This window comes from Furipterus horrens, unplaced genomic scaffold (genome assembly GCF_987537825.1).
Source record: "Furipterus horrens unplaced genomic scaffold, mFurHor1.1.pri manual_scaffold_4, whole genome shotgun sequence".
Lineage (NCBI taxonomy): Eukaryota > Metazoa > Chordata > Mammalia > Chiroptera > Furipteridae > Furipterus > Furipterus horrens.
The window spans coordinates 6,998,246-7,023,653 of record NW_028327174.1 but is presented as its reverse complement, the minus strand read 5'-3'; the positions used below and the strand labels follow the sequence as shown (position 1 = coordinate 7,023,653).

At 47.8% G+C, this 25,408-nt stretch overlaps 1 protein-coding gene across 1 annotated transcript; it reads right to left on the bottom strand.

Moving 5' to 3' along the window:
* Positions 1-288: 288 nt before the first annotated feature.
* Positions 289-11,509, bottom strand: JOSD1 (Josephin domain containing 1). The gene is made up of 4 exons (XM_090272419.1): positions 11,055-11,509; positions 3,299-3,427; positions 2,971-3,165; positions 289-2,351 (listed from the first exon to the last, which is right to left on the bottom strand). Exons 1-4 carry the CDS (start codon positions 11,237-11,239, stop codon positions 2,252-2,254), a joined length of 609 nt encoding a protein of 202 aa, XP_090128545.1. The 5' UTR covers positions 11,240-11,509; the 3' UTR covers positions 289-2,251.
* Between the last annotated feature and the right edge of the window lie 13,899 nt (positions 11,510-25,408).

The following is a 25,408-nucleotide window of genomic DNA, read 5'->3' as shown; positions in this document are numbered from 1 at the left end:
GCTTCTCTGCGTTTTGGCGGTCAGACCTGTGTGTCTAAGACAATAAAAAAAAAAAAAAGTCAGTGCTTACTTTTGTATTTAAGTATTAAAGATTCCAACTGAAAGCACTACGCGTGTGCTTTAGATACACACCTCGAAATTAGGCCATTTCGGAAAAGCAAAGACATGAACTGCCGCAGAGCACACTTCTAAGAGAGGACTTGTGGATGTGAGTGACTTCCTTCTAAAGCAGCAGCATGCTAAGTTTACAGTTTTTCCTTTACATGCAGAATTCAGACAGACATGAGGTTTATGCACAGAGTTCTCCATTTTTAATATTTGGTTAAACAAAATACGTCTTTTGTAAACAAACCCAGCACAAGGCCAACAAAAAAGGGCAGGGAATAAAAGCAAGAAAAACAAAAAGCCTAGGGTCACCCCTTACTGGGCATCAGGGTCAGGCCTGCCCTCTTCCTTCCTCAAAGGAAATGGGACTTTTTGCCCTTGGGCATCAGCATGGGTCCCTGTTACTAAGCACCAGTTTTGGATATGAACAGAGAAACCAGCCCTGAAATGTTGAAGCGTCTTTGTGTATCCCATTGGCCCATGGACTCCAAGGACATGGGGACTCTTGAAGTGCCATTTGCACAGATCCAAGCAGATTGGAGAGGAGTTTCCTCCTCTTCCCAGGAAATGGTTTCCTATCACAGACAGTGCCAATGGACCCAAGGTCCTGGTTGTGACAGTCAGCAGCTGGCTGTAACTTCTGGCTGGTGGTGACTGGAATGTCATTGTGCAGGGATAAGGTAAAGAGCTCTCTGGTGCCAAGCAGGTCTGATGTAGAAAATGGTGCGAGAGAGACCGCGGTCAGTTGCTTAGATGGTATAATGCAGTAGCCGCTTGGTGGCCTCTTACTAAGCATAAAAAACGGCCTTGTTGAAGATACATGTGCAGAAAAAGTGCTGGTGTAAACATGCACTCCAGTCACAGTGGGGAGGAGAAAGCCTCGGCTTCATCCCACTCAGCTTGCTCAGCTTCCGACATGCAAGCCCCAGGCTGGCTCTGCTGCCGGCGAGAAGTCAGCAGTGCTCAGGCCCGACAAGACCATTGGTCTGTAAGGGCTGGACAGGTCTCTGCCTGCCCGCCTGCCCTGAGGCAGTTATAACCATTTTGGTGACACGCAGTGTGGTACGGCATGTATTCCCCCCTCTTCTCGTTTTCTAAAGTTACAGGAGAAAAGTGGCCTACAACTATTTAAAGAGGTATGGGGCGGTCAATTCTCAATTTGTAAAGGAAATTACAGAAAGGTGACAAACCCAGGTCCTGTTACCAATGCACATAACCACTCAACCGAGGACTCTGCTTGTCACTATAGTGACTCAGAGCCTAGGACTTCTGATTCTAGCTTTCTCTTCACAATATTTTCCTTGCTCAACAAACTAGTGGAACTTGATGTTGAAGGCAGGCTTATTTTTTCCAGTTTTTGCCTGAGTGGGCCACCTGGAAGAACTGCCCTTTTGCATATCTTGTGCCCCAGAGCCTCCTAAATTAAATGTAATGAAGTGGCAGGGACAATGCTGGAGTGAGGCAGACAGGTCGGCCATGCCCACCTGGCTCTGGCCATGTCCTCTTAGGTATCTAGCTCACCCTGTCATGCTACGATGTTGCAGGACTCAACGACTCGGTATGAAATATTAAGAGAACTTTTCATTATAAAACTCTTAAGGGTGGCCGTAAACCACCCCTAAAAGTAGGGTGAGGGATGGCATTAGGGTCAGAGATGGCGTGCTGTACTGCTGCTGGGGTTTTGAAGAGGGTTTCCTGAGAGGCCCTTTCGCTCTGGGTCCTTCTAACCAGTCACACGGGCTTTGCATGTACTGTGTCTTCAGACCCACTAGTCGCCAGGAAAGGGGAAATGGAGGCAGCAGCTCCAGGCAAGTCAGAGCAGTAGCGAGCTCCAGCAGAGCCTCTGTCAAGTCCTCAGACAAAAGGGAGAAATAAGCCGGGGCCCACCTTTTTCTCTCCTCTTCAAATAAAATAAAGGTCTTCCATCACTTGCCCTAAGCACGGAGCTCCTACCTTCCTTTCCCAGGAACGAGTAACGCTGGTTGGTTTTTGTAACATTTCACACATCTGGCCTATTGCACTGTCAAATCTGAGGGGGAAAACCCAATGAGATGTTTGGGGAAGTGGCAAGGGCAGACCCACTGTACAGGCCACAGCACATCATGGAGGATGAGGGGGGAGGGGGAGGGGGGTGTTGGGTGAACTGTTACACGTCAGCCCTCCAGCTCTGATGGGCCTCCACCTCTTCTGGTACCACCAGCAGGAGTTCACAGTTCTTTCCTCGCAAATGATGTTTTAGAAATTTCCTGTGGGGGGTGGGGGGAAGATGAAAGAGAAAATGAAATGCTGGTAAAATTGCAAATTCCAGTCTTGGGGCCCACTGTTCACTGGTAACTTCATTATTTATACCCTTGGCAATTCTACAAAACACTCTTGTAGTGTCTGTCCTTGGAGGGTTCCCTTCAAGCTATCCAGTTAATTTCCAATCTGAATGTCTGCGTCTCCTCATATTATTGCCAAAAGTAGCTAGTTCTGTGACAAATGGAGCCAGCACAAAGTACTCCTAAAGCAAAGGACTTCCAGTTGTTTAAAAAAAGGTTTCTTCATTGGTCTCAGGGAAAGTTAGCCCTCTTTGGCCTGAATGTGTTCCTTTCTCTGACCTGGCAGCTACAGTCACAGTTATCCATGTGTTGATGACATTATAATGCCAATACCACCAGACCAGAATGCCAGTACCCCAGGTGCTGGGACTTCATGGGCCATCAAGATTCTGGTCTTTCAAGTCTGAGACATTACGATTCCAAGTATAGCAGGGAGACATCCAAGGAGCTGGGAATTTCATTTCCTTTGCTAACCAAATAGAAGCTCAACTTCCCCAGCACCGCAGAAGAGCCCACCCAGCCCATCAGCTGCCACCACAGGCACCTGAGCTCGCTCTCGCCTCCGATCCACTCGGGCATCTTCAGTTTGGAGTCAAGGTTGTAGTAGGCGCCGCCCACATCTCGAACACAGATCCAGTGCTGCCTTTTGAGAGGCAACTTCAGTGGACCCCAGCACAGGCTGGAGGGTAGATTCATGATGAAGCCCATGACGTTAGTGAGAGCAATGGCACTGACATCCCTGCAGAAGACACAGAGTCAGGCTGAGGCAGCCAACCCTTCAAGGCTCCCCAGCTGTCACATCACAACTGCCCACCTACCTCCCCACTCACACCCCAAGTGCCAGCTCTCAAGTCAAGCCTGATTCAGATTACCTGCGCTTGTCCCACCAAACAGCTTCATAGCCTTTGGTCTGAAGTGCTGCCATAATGACGTTCACGTCGTAGTTCCCATTTACCAGCATGCTCTTCTTGTGGGGAGTCACCATGGTGTTTGGAGACAACCTACGGACGTGAAAGGAGGGCTGAGACTTGCTTATCAGCCTGACACCTCCTGAGCCTGCACTACCAGAGACAGAGGAGCACATTAGGCCATGGTGCCCTGGAAGCTCATTTACTCCATTCAAGTAAACTGTAACCAGCTTTCAACAAAGTATTCTGTAGTCTGGGCCCTACTGTCCTAGGGATCACCTCTTTTATGCAAAATAATAATTCAGTGCTGATGGGGCCTATTTGCCTCTCATTTTGAAAGTGTGGCCTGCAAAGCCCTTGGGACCCTGCTGACCTCGTCTGCTGCTTGAACACACAAAGCTCTTCCTTACCAAGGGCCTCTGTACTCACCACGGTTGCCACTGTCTGGAATACTCTTCCCTAGATAGTCACTTGGTCTGCTCCTTATTACTTGGGTTTCAAGAATGATTGCCTTAGAGACCTCCTGACCATCCAGCCTTAGGCTTCCCCCAGTCACTTCCTCACATATATCCGCCTGCTCTAATTTAATTACAGCCCTTGTTACTACCCTACCTGTCTTCTCAGTTGTCTTTTTCCACACAAGGCCAGCAGGGGCCACAGGCGCCTTCTCTATCCTGTTAATGCTACAGCCCCAGGGCCCGAAGAGTGCCTGGCGCATGACAGGTGCTTAAGGAATGGTGTTGAAATGTTCTGTGTTTATTTTGTTATCCTATCTCTTTTCCTGAGATAGGAAAAGGTAGTGGACCCTTAAAATGAGAAGTGCTTACATGCTTGTCTCCAGAGCTAGCAAAGGTACCTGAAGACACTAAATTCCACTCTGTCACCAAAATTTGTGTTTTCTGTAACAATAGCTACCATTTATTGAAAACTTCGGTTGCCAAGCCCATGGCATGCTTTCATATGTATCTAATTTAATCCTCATAATAAGCCTATGAATTATTTCCTTTTTTTAGGTTTAAAAGAACCCAAGTTTGACTTGTCCCTGATCACTTATCTTTCTTTTATATATTTTAAGTTTTTATTTTTAGAAAAAGGGGAAGAGAGGGAGAGAAACACAAAAGGGGAAGAGAGGGAGAGAAACACTGATTGGTTGCCTCTGCTACACCCCCAATGGAGACTGGCCCACAACCCAGGCATGTGCCCTGTCCAGGAATCAAACCAGTAACCTTTCAGTTCGCAAGCTAGCACTCAATCCACTGAGCCACACCAGCCAGGGCTGATCACTTATCTTTCAAACTCGGATTTGTTAAGAATCCAGAGCTGTGCCTGTCTTACAGCCAGGACCCAAGATCAGAATGGTGGTGGCGGCAGGCTGATAAGAGGAAAGGCCAGCTGAGTTCCCGGGGCCTGGGCTTAAATGTAGCTTTAATAGGCCAAAGGCTCTCAGTGGACTCTTGGGCACCCGGGGTAAACGTGAAAGCACATGAAATAAAGCCCAGCTCAAGATATATCAAGTTCCTGTCCCCTCACCATTTTTTTCTCTTTACTTCCAGTGAAGTCTCTAGCCAGTAGGTGCATGAAGGCTCCAACAAAGAGACAGCTGAGTCTTCCTCCTCTTTCACCATCTAAGTCCCTACCAGGTTGAAAACTTAGACCTGCGCTTTCCGCAGGGTGTTCCTAGAGGATCACAGAATACATTCAATACAATGGCCGCATGAATCAAGCTGACAGGCTTACTGCAAGGATTCTTGGAACCCCTGCTACGCTGATATTCACCTTGAGTCTTCTGCATCCACGGTGATGCACAAATGTTCTTTGGTTAATCCCTTCACCATCTTCCATCCAGTCCCCCCAACTCCTCTCACCACCTTGAGTCTTGAGATGGGGAATCTTTCAGTCCTCAAACATGTCTGACCACACATTTTTCTGGAGGTGCAGCCTACAAGGGTCTCTTCTGTCCTGCATCCCCTCATATTCCAGTCCGTTCCTGTCTACTCTATCACTCCCCTAACTGGAGGCCCCTCGCCTGGACTTTTTCTTGGTATTTTTTTCCATTACTATTTATCCCAATACCCTCTTCCACTTCCGCCCACCACCGCCCCCCTAATCACTACATTGTTGTCCACCTCTCCTTTTTCTTTTCTGCTCCATCCCTCCACTCCCTCACCCTGTACCCCAGAGCTGTCAGCCTGCTCTCTACATCTGTCTCTAGCCACACCTGGACTTTTAAGCAGCTTCCTTAATGTCCTTCCTTTCAAACTCCCCTTCCTCCAACTCACCTGTACGTGCCTGCCACGTTCACCAACGCACCATTTCACTCTCTGATATAAGAAATGCCAACGGAGCCAACTGCCTGGTTGGCCAATTCCAACCCCACTCAGCCTGCTGTTTCCCTCGTTGGACTTAAGGTACTTCGGGCACCATGACCAGGAGGCCTCTATTCTTCTGTCCTTTCGGTCCCAAGTCAAATCCTAAAGCTTCTTTAGGCTCAACATCACACCCTACCTCCTCCATGGAATCTTTCCTGGCTCCTTTGTAGTAGAAAAGGAGGGGGATCAGGAGGAACACACATATCTGAGTTCACATCCAGGCAGCACCAATACTTATTGTGAGATTTTATCTCCATGCCTATTAGCTTCTCTGTAAAAATGGGAATGACTCCTATCTTACAATCCACTGAAGAATTCAGTTATTTTATACATGTCCAAACACACAGGAAAGGGCTCTTCTACTCTGTATCCCTCACAGATAAGCACTGGTCACTGCATAAACATGTGGTCAAACCGATCAATACAGGAAACGCCGAGAATAGCTTCTACCTAATTCCAGAGCAGTCATTTGACTAAGTGGGGTCCACCTAGTGTGCCTGCTATACTAGCACTTGGCTTTTATGTTAACAATAATTAAGTGCCCATTATATTAGCCACTTTGGTAAGCTTTACCACTTAATTTTTCCAACAAGCTTGAAACAGAGATTAACCTCATAGGGTAAATAAGGAAACTAGGTGCGAAGAGGTTACAGTGAGTTGCCCAGTCACCACCAGCTAGTGAGTGGCAGAGCTGGGACTCAACCTCCTAATTCTGAACAGAGCTGAGGCTACATGGAACAGCCTCCTGGATATTTCAACGCACTGGTCCCACAAAATTCCTTAGGATCCTGTTCTGTTCCAATGGATTATTTTCTTGAGACTCCGTGGCAAACTCCTGCTCAGGACTGACTCTCTTAATGGTTTCATTAGAAATTCTGGACCACAACGCAGGTTCTACACAGTTGTCACAGCCAGAGGTTAGAGCCATGAGACTGAAGTATCTACAACTCAGAGGTGGGCTCTAGTGCAGGTCTCACACCTCAGTGACGTTCCAGGTCCTCTCTCGCGGTTCCCACTGTGTCTGGCTATGCTGCTGAGTTCAGATTTTAATAAAAAGGAGACGTGGAGACATTCATCCATATTCCTTTTCTCTTGTTTATTATTTTCCTTTTTATCAGGTCTGAAGACATGTGACATTAGACAATATGGCTCAGAACTTTGTTTTATATAAAGCACAGATCACAGGGCCAGGCGCACAGAAGCACTCTGTAGTTGTTGGCTAGGAGCGTGATTATGTCTATGTCTAGCCCTTGCACGAGATAATTCAGATCTCTAGAGGTCAGCATTCAACACCTTTTCTCAGTTTATAACCACCACATCTTTAAATGTGGCTCTTTCCACATGCTCAGGGGCTTTTGAGTAGGGAGGCAGGAGGATTTCCCCTCCGTAGTAGAGAATGCTGGTTGTTCACTATTATCTATAATCTCTGTCCCTTCCAGCTTGCATTCGAGTTTTTCACTAGTACCAAGCTAGTTTTCATCTCTTTAGATTTTAATAGCTCTTTTCTTTGGGAAAGGAACACATACCTAGCTACAAGAACATCTGATCACTGAAAAACTGAGACGAATCTAGTGAAAATGTTTGAGACCTGAGGACTTTCAAAACAACCTTGCAGATCTGCTACCACATCATTTAACTTGTAAGTCCTCTTTTTCAAAGCATGGACACGTATGATAAAATGTATGAGAGCAAACAGCCACATCTATACACGTATACAGTGATGACACCTGCCCTACGTCCAATGTTGTCTCTAGCTTCACATGTTGAAAATGGACTCTTTTCAAACCTTTCTGCTATCACTGTGGACATTAGCACCACCTCCCAATCCTGGACCGAGCCTGTCACACCTCTGACTCCTCTCTTTCCCTTCCCCATGTTGCTGCCAAGTCATGAGCTTGGTTCTAAGTTCCTATTCATTTCTATTCCAAACATGAGTCATCTCATATGCACAACTGTACTGAAACTCCACCCTGCTTTTGTATTTCTCTTTTATCTGGCTAAAATTCAACTGGTAGGATGAATTACCTCTCAACAAATGGCATTAATAAAATTTTTTTCTCATTTCTATTATTCATTAGCCACATCTTCAAAAAAGCATAGAACTTTAGATCTGAGAATTTAAAATTATCTAGTTTAACCTGCCAACATTACTGTTCTTTCCAAATAAATCATCTTTTTCTTTATTTTTTAGTGTTGCAAAAAAAAAAGTATTTACAATACTCCAACCTGGTGGGGGCGGGGCTGGGAGCACTTCAGCTCCGAGCCCTGTACTCCCACGAGACCCAGCACTTCCCTTGTTCCTTAAAAAACCTATAAGCCAAAACCAAGCCCAATAGTTCCCCATTCCTTATCTGTCAGCTGTCTCCTTCAGGATCTGGGGTATGATGTCATCAACCTTCATATAATAGGCTGGAAAATCGTCTGCTGTGTTATACTCATGGTGAAGGCCAGGAAAGGCACAAGTCCTACAGTGTCCTCTCCATATGTCCTGAGTTCCAAGAGTCCAGATAAGAGTCCAGGTCTGCGAGGCAGAGTCCTTGGTGGCTTCGGAGTCAGCTGGAGCGGGCACGATCAGAGCAGCACCGTGCCTGCTCTTACTAGCCCAGGCTGCACAGCCGGGTCCTGACTACAGACTGCACAGCTTCTTGTCCCTTCTCACCACGGACCAGCTTCACTACAAACTGCACAGCTGCTGCTTCTCTACAGACAGCGTGGCTGAACCCCCTTCCGGCTCATGGCTCCTTCCTCACGGCCACTCCTCCTCTTCTCTTCTACACTCACTCTGCCCGCATGGGCCTCCCCCTTATCCACCAGCCCTTGTAGCTGACTCCCGTCTACAACCTTTCAGACCACCTGGCCTCTCTCCTTTAGATCATCTTTTTCTTTTAGACTGTTTTAATTGTCCTAAATTTCATGGTTCTAACTTTATTTGAATCTGTTCTCAAGGTCCTGGTCAATGTATATCTTCAAGATGTACTTCTCAGCCACTGAGTCTGATTCAACTAGTTTTCTCTACAGTGCCTAGCACACTGCAGGCAGCCAATGGATGTTTGTTGTAAAAATACCATTTTCTCTCTCTCACCTGTTCTCCCTTTGCTTTTCCTTTGATCCCCTTCAGACTTTTTGTTCGTTTCCATCCATCCACACAAAATCCTTCCATACAAAATACTGAATCCAGAATCCTGACATGGGAATGGGGACAGAGTACATGCCCTTTGTGCACTGGTTTGCTATTACTTTAAGGCGGATCTTTACATTGTGCTGATAGGGAACTGAGCAGTGTAGTACAACTTACTACAGCTTGAAAAGGCAGGAACAGAACTCTGGTTCCATGTGAGTGTTGAGCAAATATTTACATTCTTTCATTCAGGGAAAACACAGACGAAGAGCCCCACTATTATTCACAAACAGCTTATAATCACAGTTCACACCTTCAGACCCAGACCCAAGTTACTAGCAGGATCAACAGCTACTGATGACATAATTGCAGTGACCCGCCCTTCCAACACCCAGAAAGAGACAGAGCAGTTAGGAGGGCAGGCCCCGGAGCCACAAAGCTTCGGTCCAAATCCTGCCATTAAACAGCTCTGTAAACTCTGTGCCATGATCTCGTTTGGAAAAATGGTAAATACGTTAACGGAATCTATCTTTTAAGATCAGTGTGAGGAATGAGTTAACAAGGAAACAGTGCCTTGCACAGTGAGTGTGCATCTGTGTTAGTGATCATCATATTAGATCAGGGGCCAAATTTATAGACGTGAAAATCTTCTGAACGTACACACAAAATCTTGACTGTTGAAATTTACTAGCAAGTGAAACTGGACAAATTGTTTAAACTGAATCCTAAGGTTGTTGCAAGACTGCTACCTATTACCAAGTACAAAGCACATTCAAGGGCTCACCGTGAGTCCTTTCCTTCTCCTAAGTCTTAGGTTAGGAAATAATTTGCAAATATTTGATTTAGAAGAAATATTAATAGTTGGGCAAAAGGAAGCAGTCTAATGGTTGGTGTCCTTTCTACTCCTTTCAGTTTCATGACCTGGTGATCTGAGACAAATTATCTCACCTGCCAGGGCCCCAATTCCTGAAAAGTTAATTCTATTTGCCAGATAATGGCCATGATGCAAATGACACATTTGCCTGCTTAGGCATAACTATGGTTATTATTGGCCGTGAAAAATAATTACCCTCGTTATAACTTTGTCAGCACACTGGGATTAACATTCTTTTAAGAGAGGAATGTTTTTTGCAGGGTAAATGGTCCTCACCTATGGCTGCACAAATCATCCCAAACAGGTTGTTTCCAGCTGTAATTCAGGTCCTTCTGGGGCAAGAATTTCAACTCTGAGTGAAGGGAATCAGACAAGGGTCTTCTGGGGCTGCCGTTATGCACTGCTTGAAGAATTCCTGAGCTTTCTCTGCACTGAGAACCGAGCAGACCTCACACTTCCTAGCTGGAGGGATCAGATAGGCTCACTGCCAAAGCTGCTACAGACTACAGACGTGCTGACATGAATTGGTGATCTGAGACAAATTATCTCACCTGCCAGGGCTCCATTTCCTGAAGAGAATTAGTTCCTGCAGAACTAATTCCTCTGACCATTGAAAAAAGAATTTTAGAACATCAAAGCAGAGAAAAAAGCTGAACTTCTATCAACCTGTCAGGTAGCCTTGGGCAAAGTGGGTAAGAAAGGGTATTTAGAATGAAGTAGAAAAGGGAGGGGATCAAAAGCCAGTTTCACATCATAGCTTTGCTACTGAGAACCTATCTTGACAAATTACCTGAGCTTTCTGCCTGTTTCTCTCTACCAGTAAAACAGGTTGGGAGGGCTACACAGAACAATGTACAAGAAGCGCCAAGGCCAGCACTACACCTTCCTATGGAACCCACAACATTCCACCTCCGATGTCAGGTGACTCAGTGCGTACTTATCTTGTCCCTTGTTCCCTTCTAGACCACAGACTCCTTGAGGGCACTAGAGCAGAGTGGTCAACAGCACAGATACAAACCTGAATTCAAACTTGGTTCCACTGCTTTTTATGTCACCTGGAAGTACTACTATACTTCTCTGAGCCAGGTCTTTTATCTGTGAGATGGAAACACCCCCACGTATTCCGTGGGACAGTCGACATGACGCCAAGGAGGCTCTCACCACTGGGCCTTGCCCATAGTAAGTGCTCAATAAATGGCGGTGATTACCTTTCCAATCCGGTGTCCCTTACACCTGCTAAGATCATCTAGCTGATAATGCCTGTTGGTTGGAAGGTGTATGGAACTGACACACGGCCCCACCCGCAGAGTCAGAAACAGCAGAAAAGTGTCAAAAAGCCAAGAAGAAGGGGTCCCCTACCTCTGGAAAATCTCTTGCAGCGTTTCGCGGGTGAATGCATTGCTGTCCTGGAAGACGTTATTGAGGGCATGCAGGGCACAAAGCTCCCTGCGCTGTTTCTCATGGTAGATTTGTGGGGGTGCTGCCTGGGGCAGCTCCAAGGATTCAGATTTGGCCTTGTCTCCTTTCCATGGCACGCAACTCATGTTTTTCGTTTTAGGTTCCAGAGAGGGCTACAAACACCCACCCGTCCCTCCTGAGGAAGAATGTAACCTTCTCAGTCGGTGCAGGATTCCTGAGGTCCACCTTATTTTCCGGTGTTCATGATTTATGCTTTGTCACGGGGAAAAAAAGATTGGAATCAAAAGGAAAAACAATCCAGTCTTCTCAAAGGAAAACTAACTTCTGGATTAGTGTATTTCACTACCACTGTCAAAGTGCAGAATTTGAAAAAAATCATATAAAACCTAAAACCGTGTTCCCTTTTCCCACCCTCCCCTCCCACCCCCCCTCCCCCCCAAAAAAAGAAATCACGATTTTCTTGCTGTATTTTCCTCTGCAAAAGCCAAGCAGGCCTCAACGCAGGAGGACCGAACGAAATCGGTCACATCGCTCCTTCTCTTCCATTTCTTCGGAATCACAACGCCACTGACTCAGGAGACAAGGCCTAGCTGGTGGATAAAACGGAGAATTCGAGCAGCTAGCGAGGGCCGGCCAGCGTGGGATCACAGGCGGCGCTGGGGCCTCCCGGGCGGCTCTCCATCCCCTCGGGTGCGGTGGGGCCCCGCAGGGCACGGACCGAAGCGGGCGCGGCTCCCTCAAAAAGCGTGGACTCTCACCTTCTCGCCGCGGCCCTGCGGGGGAGACAACCCCGGTCAGCTCCGGCGGTCAGACGGGCCACCACAAAGAGCCAGGCTGGCTGGGGAAGTGGCACGCAGGTCTGGCCCTAGCCCGAGGGAAAATCCTGCCCTGGGACGGGCAGCCCCGCCAGGTGTGGGGCGGAACAATTCGCCTCGCTCTCGAGGGCCAACCCGCCCCGCCGCCCCCACTCAAACCTCCCCGCCGGTCACGTGAGTGCACGCCGAGGACCCCTCCCGTCGCTCCTCTAAACCCGGCCCCTGCGGCACCCCGCGTCCGCGCCCCGGCTCACCCCTTACCGCTGCAGGATGCCACCTGGAAATGTGGGCCGCCACCTGGGCCGCGCTCCCCGAGCGCGCGCACCTGAGCCCGACGTCAGCGGCCCTCGCCCAGCGCGTGCTCCGGAAGCGCCCTCCAGCCCCGCCCCGCCGCGGCGTCACGTCTGAGGTCAGCCTGACGTCAGCGGCGCCGGGTTTGGGGGCGTCGGCAGCCGCGCGTCTGTTGGCTGAGTTCTGGGAGCGTCGGGGGCGGGGGCCGCCGGGCCTCCGTGTTCTGTGTGCCGGGCTGGGGCGACCGCGGGTAGAGCTGGTACCGGATTTCTCGGCTCCGGTCTTCCCCGGGTTGCGCAGAGCCGGGCGGCCTGCGGCAGTCTGGCCTCGGCGCCCGCCACGCCCACTCCCGCCCCTCCCCCCGGGCGTCGACGCCGAGCCGGGCGCTGACCCGGCCTGCGGCTGCACTTAGCGGCCCTGCCCACCCTCCCCCTTTTGGGGGGCTGGGTTTCTCGGCGGAGTACTTTCGCCAGCACGGACCAGCTCGTGTGCTCCCCGTTTGGCGTTGGTCTCGCGTGTCGTTCACCAGGTGACTTCAAAGCACCTTACCTACACGGTCGGGCGCAGATTCTCTTGGTTACTGTGCCCGACCGCACCGCGCTCTCCAGGAGCGCTGAGAGTCACATTTCAAGTAGAGTGAAGAGACCGATCTATATCAGTTCCTTGGTGTCGTGTTTCGGTTCACTACACGCAGACCACTGTCCTCTTGCCCTCGAGGAGGCTGCCTCTGGAGCTTTCCTCTAGGTTTTCTTAAGGTCTGTCTGAGCGCCATTGTGTGTGTCAGCAGGGTAAACTCAGTCCCGCGTGGACTCCCAGTGCCTTTATCTACCCCTGGGGCATATGGGAGATATCACCAAATGTTCGCTATTCACCTTAGCTGCTGTCCTTTTGGATTTTTGTTCAGCTAATTGGAAGAACGAGATCATGCTTAAAATTGTCACTTAAAAATTTTTTTAAATGTATTTTAAATACATATCTTTTTATTGTTTTATTTTATTTATTTTTAGAAAGAGGGGAAAGGAGAGAGGGAGAGAAACATCAATGTGTGGTTGGCTCTCACGCACACCTAACTGGGGACCTGGCATGCCACCTAGTCATGTGCCCTGACTGGGAATCGAACCAGCGACACTTGGTTCACAGGCCAATGCTCAATCCACTGACCCACACCAGCCAAGGCTAAAAATTTTTTTAATTATATTTTGTTGATTGTGCTATTACAGTTGTCCCAATTTTTCTCTTTGTCCCTGTCCACCAAGCACGCCCCCACTCCCTTAGGCAATCCCCACACCAGTGTTCATGTCTATGGGTCCTGTGTATAAATTCTTTGGCTGCTACATTTTCTATACCGTACTTTATATCCCCTTGGCTATTCTGTAACTACCTATGTGTACTTATCTCTTCACCTACAGTATTCCTCAACACCCCCCTCCCATGTGGCAACAATCAAAACTCAGTATCCATGATTCTCTGTTCTTCTCTGCTTAGTTTGTTTTTTAGATTCAACTGCTGATATGCATTTATTACCATTTTATTGTTCATAGTTTTGATCTTTTCTTAAATAAGTCCCTTTAACATTTCATATAATGATGGTTTGATTATGACGAACTCCTCTATTTTGTTCTTGTCTGGGAAGTTCTTTATCTGCCCTTTGATTCTAAATGATATCATTGCCGAGTAGAGCAATCTTGGCTATAGGTCCCTGCTTTTCATGACTTTGAATATTTCTTGCCAGTTAGTTCTAGCCTGCAAAGTTTCCTTGGAGAAATCAGCTGCCTTATGAGAACTCCCCTGCAAGTAACTAACTGCTTTTCTCCTGCGGCTTTTAAGATTCTCTCTTTATCTTTAAACTTTGGCAGTTTAATTATGATGTGTCTTGGAGTGGGCCTCTTTGCATCCATCTTCTTTGGGACGCTCTGTGCTTCCTGGACTTGCATGCCTATTTCCTTTGCCAAATTAGGGAGGTTTCCTTTCATTATTTTTTCACATAGATTTCCAATTTCTTGCTCTTCTTCTTCTCATTCTGGCACCCCTATGACACGAATGTTGGACCTCTTGAAATTGTCCCAAAGGCTGCTTATACTATCCTAGTTTTTTTTTTGGATTATTTTTTCTCCTTGTAGTTCTGATTGGTTGTTTTTGCTTCCTTCTGTTCCAAATCATTGATTTGATTCTCGGCTTCATCCACTCTACTGTTGTTTCCCTGTAACTTGTTCTTTATTTCAATTAGTGTATCCTTTGTTTGTTACTGGATCTTTTTTATGCTCTTGGGGTCCTCACTAAGTTCCTTGAACATCCTTATAACCAGTGTTTTGAACTCTGCATCTAATAGATTGCTTATCTCCATTTTGTTTGGTTCTTTTCCTGGAGTTTTGATCTGTTCTTTTATTTGGGCCACGTTTCTTTGTTTCTTCATTTTGGCAGCCTCCCTTTGTTTGTTTCTATGTATTAGGTAGAACTGCTATGACTCCCTGTCTTGGTAGTGTGGTGTCCTGTAAGGCCTAGTGGCATAGCCTTCCCTATCACCCAAGCTGGGTACTCAAGGTGTGCCCTTCGTTTGGGTTGAGTACACCCTCCTCTTGTAGTTGTGCCTTGGTTGCTGTTGGCAGGTAAATGGAAAAGATTTGCCCAGGCCAGTCAGTTACAAGGATTGACTGTGAATACTCACCACCAACCTCCACCCTCCATGGAGGATCAGCTGTGCAGGGGCAGGGTGGTGGTGCTCCAACTTGGTCTGTAGCTGTTTACTAGGTGTGCAGTCCCTGGGGTTTGCAGGCCAAGGTCAGCCCCCACCTGTGTTTTGCCCGGGACCACCCTGCCTGAACTATAGAGCAATCTGAGATGGCTGATACTTGTGCTGGGCTTGGAGGTTCCCAGGCAAAACCAAGCTGTGAATCTAGAGTTGCTGTAGTTAGTGCCCTGCCGGGGGCCACTTACCAAGAGCTATGGGGGCTGGGAACTCACTGAGGCCAGCTGTCGCTTGTTTGAGAGGATTTAGGAAGTTGTGAAGCATGAACCAAGACTAACCATTCATAGGGAAAAGCTGTGAACAGCTGTAAGGTGGCTGGGACAGTCTCAGAGGATCTACAGGGTGAGGCAAACAGTGTTAGCTGGGTTGATGGAGTCTCAGATGTGGCACCAATATGCCAGTTCTGTGGCTCTGCCCACCTTTCTGTCTGGAAAAAAGTTGTCCCCCAGTTCTCACCTTGATGCCAGACACTTCATTTCCTCCCTGTATGTCATTGGTGTCTTTCAAGTTGCTACCCCAGTGCTGGAGCTCAGAAGGGGTGTGTCTGAGTAAGTTCGTGCGCGTGGGTTCTTTAAGAGGAAATGCTTGGTATTCCAGCAGTTTCTTCCACTGACTTAATCCCTACTGGCTTTTGCAGCCAGAAATTGTGGGGACTTATCTTCCTGGCCCTGGAACCCTGGGCTCGGGGGCCTGGAGTGCGGCTGGGACTCCTCACTCCCAAGATATCCCTTCTGAGTTTTTATCCACCACTCGTGGGTGAGGGACCAGCCTGTTCCGCGTCTCCACCCCTCCTACCGGTCCGGATGGATGTGGTTTCTTTAATTCTGTAGTTGTCAGACTTCCATTCAACTCGGTTCTGAGTGATGGTTGTTCTTTAATTTAGTCGTACTTTTGATGTGGTTGTGCGAAGAGGCAAGCCGTGTTTACCTATGCTGCCATCTTGACCAGTAGGTCCTGTCACTTTAATTCTGCTTCGACAGGACTCTTAATACCTTCACACTCAACCCAGAGTTATCATCACTTAGCACACGTTTGAGTGTCTGCTATGTGGTTTGGAGTCCTCTGGGCTAATCCAGACTTTTGAATTACCTTAAATTTTTGTAATTTGTGAGTTTGTTAAGGGTTAAAGCTCTATTTACGTGAGATTAGTTATTGAGGCTTTGCAAGCACTGTTCCAAGTACTTTACAAATACAAACTTATTTACTGCTATTCTATGTGGTGGGCACTTCATTTTATTTCCTTAGAAGGGAAAACTGATGCTCTGGTTAATTAAGTTGCTCTACTCACATAACTAGTAAGAAGTAGGCTTGGGATTTTAACTCAGGCTCTAATTTGTCTTCAGAAAGAAAGTGTAAAGATGCGTAGGGAATTCCCTTTATAAAATGTGATTTTAGACTTCTCTATTCAAGAAGCACCTACTCAGAATATTTATTCTGGACAAAGCTCTATGGTGAGAAGAGCATGCTTTTTAGTATCTCATCAAGTGTCAGCACGTTCTGAACTTTAACTCTTTCTGGAAAAGCCAGTTTACATGTTAGTAAAATACTAAATATTAATTGTTCTTCCAGAGTACATGCCTTGATATTTGGGTTTTCTAACAAATCAAGATTTTAATATTTGTAACTACCTCATAGATGTGAGAAACGCTCACAATAAAAACTGGGACACAGGACTTGAGCAGTAAAACGAGGCCTTTATTCACAAGTCTGCAGAGTCGGGCGCACCCTCACAGCCAGGAGAATGTGCGCACCAAGTAGACAAAGGAAACTGGTTTTATAGTCTTAGCTTCCCCACCCTGAAATTGCCACCCTAAAGTGATTATCTTTTCCATCCTGAAATTGCCACCCTAAAGTGATTATCTTCTTTGCCCTAAAGTGAGAGCGATTAGCTTCCCCGCCCTAACGCAATTAGCTCCCCCTCCCCTCTCCTTCTCCCCCGTTTCTCCATTACTGGTTACTCCGGAGTTACAATCTAACACGGTTATCTAAATGCCCCTTCTGTGGTTTGCAGATATGCCAGTGATGTCAGCGCCCTTCTCAGAGACCCTCTAATTACATTTGCCCTTAAGACCCTTTAATTACATTTGCCCTTTGTTACTAATGACTTTTCACTGGTTTGAGAGTCACTATGTCCTTGTTTCTAACAATTCCCCCCTGTCTCTTTTGGAAAATTGACTACTCAAACCATTCTATTTATCCCTTCAAATTTAAGGAGGATTTCTCAACTTTCTTCCTTATAGTTAGGATTCCCTTTGGTCTCTTGGAGGAGGAGATTATGAAAAGTTGCTGGCATTTGTTTAGTTAGTGCAGTCTCAATTAGCCTTTGAACCAAACCTCTGACGCATGGAATAATACAGCAGCCTACAGCTGTGAGGACACCTGCTACCACTGTGAGGGACACCAGAGCTGATGAGATCATTCCTTTCCAGTTGCCAAACCAGTTTTCTAACCATTCTGTTATGGGATTGTTAATACCTGAGTTTTCTGCCAGCTTATTTGCTAAGATAGTTAGTCCCTGCAGGGCCTTAGTGATAGATCCATCAGGGGCTGTATTATTAGGGATAAAGGTGCAACACTGCCCCCCGAGCATTACACATACACCTCCCTTTTCTGCCAGCATCATATCCAGTGCCATCCTGTTCTCCCAAGCCACTCAACTGGTGGCATCTAATTGTTGAGCGATTCCTTCTATAGTATTCCTAGTATAATTGATAAACCTCTGTTGGTTATAATAAATATAGTTTATCTAATCAACAGAAGAGCACTGACTCAAACCCTGCTGCTATCTGATTTCTAGGTTTAAACTCATCTGGAACTCCTCTGGGGACTCCAATGGTGTCACTATAGATATGAGGATTATAGGATTCACCAGGCGCCACTGACCTTTTTTTTTTTTTCCTAACGGGCAGTCTGGATCGGTTTTGGAAATGCTAGGGTAAATGGGATAGCCAATTGAACAGGGCACAGGTTCCACTCCACCTGTTAGGCAGGATTTTCCAGAGACTCCTCTGCCCACCATACCACCAGACATCTGTTCTGGGGATTCGGAGGGGAATATAGTCGCCGGCCCCACTGTAAAGCTGTCTCGCATTTCTGGTATGAGTGCATATTAGGAGTTCTTCCACAGGGGTACCCGAATTCGCTTCCCACCTAGAGAGGCAAGAAGAGTAATTCATGGGCCCCACTGAGTATGAAGGGAGTGACTGAGTTCCATTACTCCTTATAGAGGGAAAGAGGAGAGACAAGCTTCTGCAAGTCCCGTTTCCCCGTGCATTCTCATCCTGGTAGAGAGCGAGCATACAGGCCATTCCCGAGGGGTCAGAGTCCCAGCCTAGTGGAAATGGTACAACCTGTGCCTGGGGTCTTCCTGTGGTACAAGCATAACAGTTGCTTTTATTCAGGGATTTAACGGTAAATTTGACCCATTCTACCCAAGCATTTGCATCCCCGTATCCAGTCTCTATCTCCAAGGTTCATCTGAGATCTAACACCTCAAAAACTTTTACCTTGGCTGGATCATTCTGGGGTCTTTTCTGAGGAGTTTCTGAGGTCCGGCTGGGGGAAGTTAGATTTTCTAGGGAAGGAGGAGTTGTCACTAAGTGAAGACCTAGCCATCCTACTGGATCTATGCCAGATACATCCACTCCTAAGCCATAAACTCTGGTAGCCACAGGGGTTCCTGACTTAAGGTCTGTGGCTGGTTAAGTGTTAGAAGAAGAGGGTTGCACTGGAGAGGCTGGCAGTTTGGGGGAGGAGCTTCTTTGCTTAAAGTTATTTTAGGCAAAGGAGACCAGTTTTAAAATGAAGCCCATTGACCAACCCATACTTCACCAACCCAACCACTTAGTTCAGCCAAACTGTTGAGTCTCAGGAGGCAGCAATGCAGATGGGCTTCTTAAGTGCGGCTTGTATGTACAGACAACCACTCAGGATATTAGATCATAGGCTTATGCCCTATGAAAACAGAAAGACACACACATGTTAATTCACACAACACAATTCACAAACCAGTCTTTAAATTTGCAAGACTGTCTTATTGGGAAGATATCCAGTTGCAAGGCATTTGATATTCTTCTTGCCTGTAAATTAAGCATTATTGATAATGTCACAGACCTGGTTTAACTTTTGAATGAAAACAAACTTTTAATTAAAATAAACTTTATAGACACAGCTGCACTAGTTTATAGTCTACCACTGATCATTGTGATTTTCCTCAAATCACGATTTTTCTCCCTAAGATTACCCTCCTTGTTATTAAAGGGACTGCATTAAGTCGTTTTAATTTAGCCTGTTCATTTGCATAAATACAACAAGAGCAGCCATTGATAGCATAAATCTTTTAAGTCTGCTTTGCTGGAACTTACACAAGGAACCTTCAGGATTACCTTTAGTCTGCCCTCTGGGCACAGAAGCTGAGCCACATACCTGCCATCTGGCCTTGCCTGTAAAACCCATGCTTTTTACAAATTCTTCAAGCTTTCCATTGTGCCTAAAGTTTCCTCCTAGCCATTTATCAGGGAAGCAACCTTTGTTTCTTCCCTAGAAAGATTGCCATGGACCGCACAACCACCCAAGGTGCTAGGCCTTTCCCTCATGGGCTTGCATTAGCCTAGGCACGCCTCCTTCAGGCATGACATTCCAGTCAAAGCCTCGGCTGACAAAAACCACCATTAGCAACTGGTCTTATTAGTTTTATGCAAAGGAACCTTATGTCACTTCTTACTTCTTTACAATGCCAAATACTGGAGGGTTCCCGTAGGGAGAAAAATATAAAGGCGTGAAGGAAAATCCTTGTCCTTCAAAACTGCATTTCCATGCATTATACCTTCTATTACTAAAACCATACAATTTCTTCTCAAAACCTTTATAAATTTCTAACAAACTTTTCATTTACATGCTTTACACTTCTTTTGATTCCCTTTCTTTCATGTGAAGTTTTAAAATTTCCCTGGGAAACCTCAATTTTTCCTTTCAGAGCATAAACAGAACACAAGCAGCTGAGGTTTTCTTTTCCCAGGTTTAAAGCTTCCATAACTTTCTTTTTTATAATTACAACTTTCCTCAGACCTTCTGCAACATTCACAAACTTTCTAAATACCCTTTACTGCTTTAGATTTGACCATAACATGCTTCCAATCCTTGTTCTTTTCCACACGGCGAAGAACTGTACTTAAACTCAGTATCTGGCAGCTAAAAGTTCCTAGATTTGCAGAGATATTCTGCAGCTTTTTGAAGTTCCTGCTTCTCCTCTTCTCTTCTAACATACGCTTTCTGAGCTTTCCTAAGGAGTTTTTCAGTTGCTTTATTTGGCCCATTCATTTACTTTTTGCAATTTCTTACAAATATTTGGCCAGTTTCTGTTACAATGGTGACTTTTAAGAGTCCCTGTCCCACAGCATTCTCTGGATTTAGACCAGAATACTTCCTCATTTTGTCCCTGAGCTTCTGCAGGGATCTGATGGAGCTGTATTTCGAATACCTTGGAGACATTCTGTGCATGGGGAACGGACTCCTTGATTTCCCTGATGACGAGGCTCCTAAGGTCTTTCATGTGAGCCCTAGCCTCCGGCCTGTTATCCCAATCAGGGTCTATACTGGGAAACTTCTGTTAGGCCGGGACAGTTTCCTGACCGGGGTGGGGGGGATGTTCCCTTTCCCATATCCTCATAGCAGCCCGTCTGATCACTCCCTTCTCTTCCCCACTGAAGATGTCTAGTACAGACATTAATTCCATCCACATGTATATGCTGGGTCCGGGGAACTGATCTAATTGTTCTGCCAGTCCAAGGGGGTCCTTTACCAAGCGCTTCATATTGCACTTGAAGTTTCTAACTTCAGTGCTTGTTGAAGGAGCATTTGACATATCTAATATGTCCTGGACCCATGGAGACCTCCCTAAGGGGGAACCGGCTGCTCTGAGGGAATGGGGAAGTTCTTTAGGTCTTGCTTACATTGTTTCAATTCCTTTCTTAATTTAGATAAGTTGCCACCAGCGCCGTAGGTGTCATGGGGGCGGATGCTGGTGGGGTATCTGCTAGGTGTTCCTGGCCTCTTCCGTCTGTACTGTCCGTCCACGGTGCCTCTGCCCAGTTGGCCGCCGGCTGGCCAGGGCTATAAGGCAGTGGGAGACAGGACAGAGGGTCCCAGGCCTTCTCTTTTTCTTTTTTACAGGGAAGAGACCTGCGGATCTGCTGGTAGGTGGTGATCAGCAGAGAGCATATTCCCTCTCTTCCTTAAAGGCTGATGCCTGGCCCTGGCTGTTGTGACCCAGTGGACCAAGCACCAGCCCACGAACCAAGTGTCGACGGTTCAACTCCCAGTCAGGGCACACGACCAGGCCACACGCCAGGTCCCCAACTGGGGGCACGAGCGAGAGGCAACCACACAGCGATGCCCCCTCTTCTTTCTCCAAAAACAAACAAACAAACAATCCAAAAAAGCTGAACACACATATAAGACCAGGGCTTGACAAACCCAACATTCATCAGACCCAAATCGGGGCTAGGAGACAGATTTCCCCTAAATGGGTTCCTTTGGCCAAAGGAAACAACAATAATTTACCATTGTCTGTTTTTCCTTACTTTTGGTCCCCACCCCTAGGCCTAAAATTTCCATTTCCCATCCTCAGCTGATTCCCGTGGCTGAATCCGGCTGTGTTCTCAACCTAACGGACCCAGCGGAGGTGCACTCCGGCCGTTCCCTCACGGGAGAACGGACCCAGTGGAGGTGCACTCCGGCCATTTCCTCACAGGACAACGGACCCAGCGGAGGAGCACTCCGGCCGTTCCCTCACGGGAGAACGGACCCAGCGGAGGTGCACTCCGGCCGTTTCCTTCACGGGACAACGGACCCAGCGGAGGAGCACTCCGGCCGTTTCCCTCACGGGAGGACGGACCCAGCAGAGGTGCACTCCGGCTGTTTCCTTCACGGGACAACGGACCCAGCGGAGGAGCACTCCGGCCGTTTCCTTCACGGGACAACGGACCCAGCGGAGGAGCACTCCGGCCGTTCCCTAACGGGAGAACGGACCCAGCGGAGGTGCACTCCGGCCGTTTCCCTCACAGGACAACGGACCCAGCAGAGGTGCACTCCGGCTGTTTCCTTCACGGGACAACGGACCCAGCGGAGATGCACTCCGGCCGTTTCCCTCACAGGAGAACGGACCCAGCGGAGGTGCACTCCGGCCGTTCCCTAACGGGAGAACGGACCCAGCGGAGGTGCACTCCGGCCGTTTCCTTCACGGGACAACGGACCCAGCGGAGGTGCACTCCGGCCGTTCCCTAACGGGAGAACGGACCCAGCGGAGGTGCACTCCGGCCGTTTCCCTCACAGGACAACGGACCCAGCAGAGGTGCACTCCGGCTGTTTCCTTCACGGGACAACGGACCCAGCGGAGATGCACTCCGGCCGTTTCCCTCACAGGAGAACGGACCCAGCGGAGGTGCACTCCGGCCGTTTCCTTCACGGGACAGTGGACCCAGCGGAGGTGCACTCCGGCCGTTCCCTCACAGGACAACGGACCCAGCGGAGGTGCACTCCGGCCGTTTCCCTCACAGGACAACGGACCCAGCGGAGGTGCACTCCGGCTGTTTCCCTCACGGGACAACGGACCCAGCGGAGATGCACTCCGGCCGTCTCCCTCACGGGACAGCGGACCCAGCGGAGAGGCACTCCACACTCGTACCAGCCACACACACAACTCGTACCAGCCACACGCACAATCAGCTTCCCGAGGATGCCCAACCACCAAGGCGGTACTTAAGTCCAAGTTTCCTACCTTGGCCCGTGCACGAGGTTGCCTGGTTGCCGCGGTGTTTGCTTTTGTTTCCCCCTGCGTCGATCCACTGCTGTCCCAACAAGAAGTCTCGGGTCGTTTCCGGACACTGAGGCGGGTGGGCCCTGGGTCAAGCGGGCCACCCAAAAGCGGGTAGGACGCGTCTCCCCGCCTTGGCTCAGAGCCCTTCCCGCACACAGGCGGAGGATCCCGGACGAGCCCCCAAATTGTGAGAAACGCTCACAATAAAAACTGGGACACAGGACTTGAGCAGTTAAACGAGGCCTTTATTCACGAGTCTGCAGAGCCGGGCGCACCCTCACAGCCAGGAGAATGTGCGCACCAAGTAGACAAAGGAAACTGGTTTTATAGTCTTAGCTTCCCCACCCTGAAATTGCCACCCTAAAGTGATTATCTTTTCCATCCTGAAATTGCCACCCTAAAGTGATTATCTTCTTTGCCCTAAAGTGAGAGCGATTAGCTTCCCCGCCCTAACGCAATTAGCTCCCCCTCCCCTCTCCTTCTTCCCCGTTTCTCAATTACTGGTTACTCCGGAGTTACAATCTAACACGGTTATCTAAATGCCCCTTCTGTGGTTTGCAGATATGCCAGTGATGTCAGCTCCCTTCTCAGAGACCCTCTAATTACATTTGCCCTTAAGACCCTTTAATTACATTTGCCCTTTGTTACTAATGACTTTTCACTGGTTTGAGAGTCACTATGTCTTTGTTTCTAACATAGAGAAACATACAGGAGAGTGGTGAGAATTTAGCCAATAAAAAAGGAAAAAAACACATTCAAGGAACTATTATCAAGATATTTGAAGTTGGATGTCTTATCCAGGGTTCCCAGCCGTGTTTGTTTACATAAGACTTGACTGTAGTTGAAAACAGGAACAGGAGAAGATTGCCTTTCCTTTCAGGTAGATCCCTGAAAGGGAAAGCCATTTTGAACCCTGCCTTTCGTTCACTATATCCTGTGTTCCAAACCCTAAATCATGGGCATGTTACCTTCTCAAATGGCTTCCTTGCTTGCTACGTGGGAGAAGTGGCCTAATTCCTAATTTCATCAAGCCTTTTAGGTTTTTGAAATAGGAATTTAAGATAATAAAACTTGTGCTGATGGTATTTGGGATTAGGGCTTTCCACAACTGATGCCACTCCAAAAGAATCATCCACAAGAAGCTACCTTAACAGACCCTAGCTAGATCTCAGCTCCACAGTTCACAAATGTGGTGAGGTAGGTTAAAGAACAAAAATTCAAGTAAATTTGAAGATCTAGTTGGCTTTGTTAAATGATCCATGAATTAGCAGCAGCAGCCTATCCAGCAAATAGAAGGGAGCTCCAAGGGGTTACAAAATGGAAGGTTTTCAAATGCAGAGGGAGGGTGGGCCAAGAAGGTTAAAAGAGTTGATTATTTCAGGCAGTCATCTTTTAGGAGAAGGCAGGGGGTCTTTTCAGGCAGCTTACCTCACAAGTAATCAGGAACTTGCAGGCTGATTGGTTTAAGATTCCACTCCTGGAACAATGAAACTGCACTCAGACTAGGTATTGAGTCTCGGTGGGGCTTACCACCGTGACTGTATTTTGGGTCTTTCTTTTTAACAGGTGCTTCTGGCTTCTATTAATATTTCAGCTGATTGCATGTTTTTGGTCGCGTAATTGCTCTCTCCACAGACGTCGGCAGCCGTCCATCTCGAGAGACGATGGTGTAGCTTCTTAAGAGTCTATCTGCACCGCCGAGAATGGCTGTGCAGTCTGACTCGGGAGTGACAGTGTCTCCTTCCGTGTTGAATCGACATCTTGCGATGACGCTGGAGTGTCCTCTCCAGTGAAGCTGAAGCTACAGAGCCTGGGCAGGGTGATATGGAGGGTCTGCTGTTGCCCATGCAGCAGACCCCCCCTCTCTTCGCAGCTGAAGGGTCCAAGGGAAAGACGGAGTCAATACAGCTTGGCTTCAGGTGCGCCGCAGGAGTTGCCGGTGTTGACTACAACGTCAAACCGCCTTAGGGACTCCGGCTCCGGATTTTCTGTCGGGGTTTACTCCCTTAGCCTTTCCCCTGAAGAGGTATGCCGCAAGGCAGCGGAGGTTTTTTGGAGTCAGAGTTTTCCTTCTCTGATGTGCCCTGACTGGAAGATCGAACCAGCGACACTTAGCTCGCAGGCCGACGCTCAATCCACTGAGCCAAACCAGCCAGGGAATTCCACAGACGTAGTGAATGGAGAATTCTCCCTAAGGTCAGCACTTAACTATTTGCCTCGAGCTGGCTGCTGTAGTATTCCAGGCATCGATCTGATCCTACGATCAAAATTGCCTGGAGGTTGCCAGCAGATCTGACCTCGGTCTTCTAGGGACTGCCCTGAGTCATGGAGTTGAGTGGCACGAGCCTTGCGCAGTTTACTATCTCCGTGGGCGGTGGCCCGAGGCGCGGGACCTATCCGACGACTGGATTGGGCCTTGACCCAGTCCATCATTCAAAGGCCCTGGGTGCCGATGGTTTGGCGGTTGGATTTGGAAGTTGAGCATTGCCTCTGGAAATGAGAGTATAGAGAGGTGTAGGCAAACGTGTGTATACTCCTTCTCATTGGATAGCTATCGTGTCAATCATACTCTGCGCTGCTCCCGTTGGCTGGAAGGCTCTGGCTCAACTCGTGGCGTGTACACTGT

Coding starts and splice junctions, on each gene's coding strand:
- JOSD1 (XM_090272419.1), bottom strand. CDS start 11,239: ATGAGTTGCGTGCCATGGAAAGGAGACAAGGCCAAATCTGAATCCTTG. Junction 3,166..3,298: donor GTTTGGTGGGACAAGCGCAG/GTAATCTGAATC, acceptor TGTCTTCTGCAG/GGATGTCAGTGCCATTGCTC. Junction 2,352..2,970: donor GGAGGCGAGAGCGAGCTCAG/GTGCCTGTGGTG, acceptor CACCCCCCACAG/GAAATTTCTAAAACATCATT.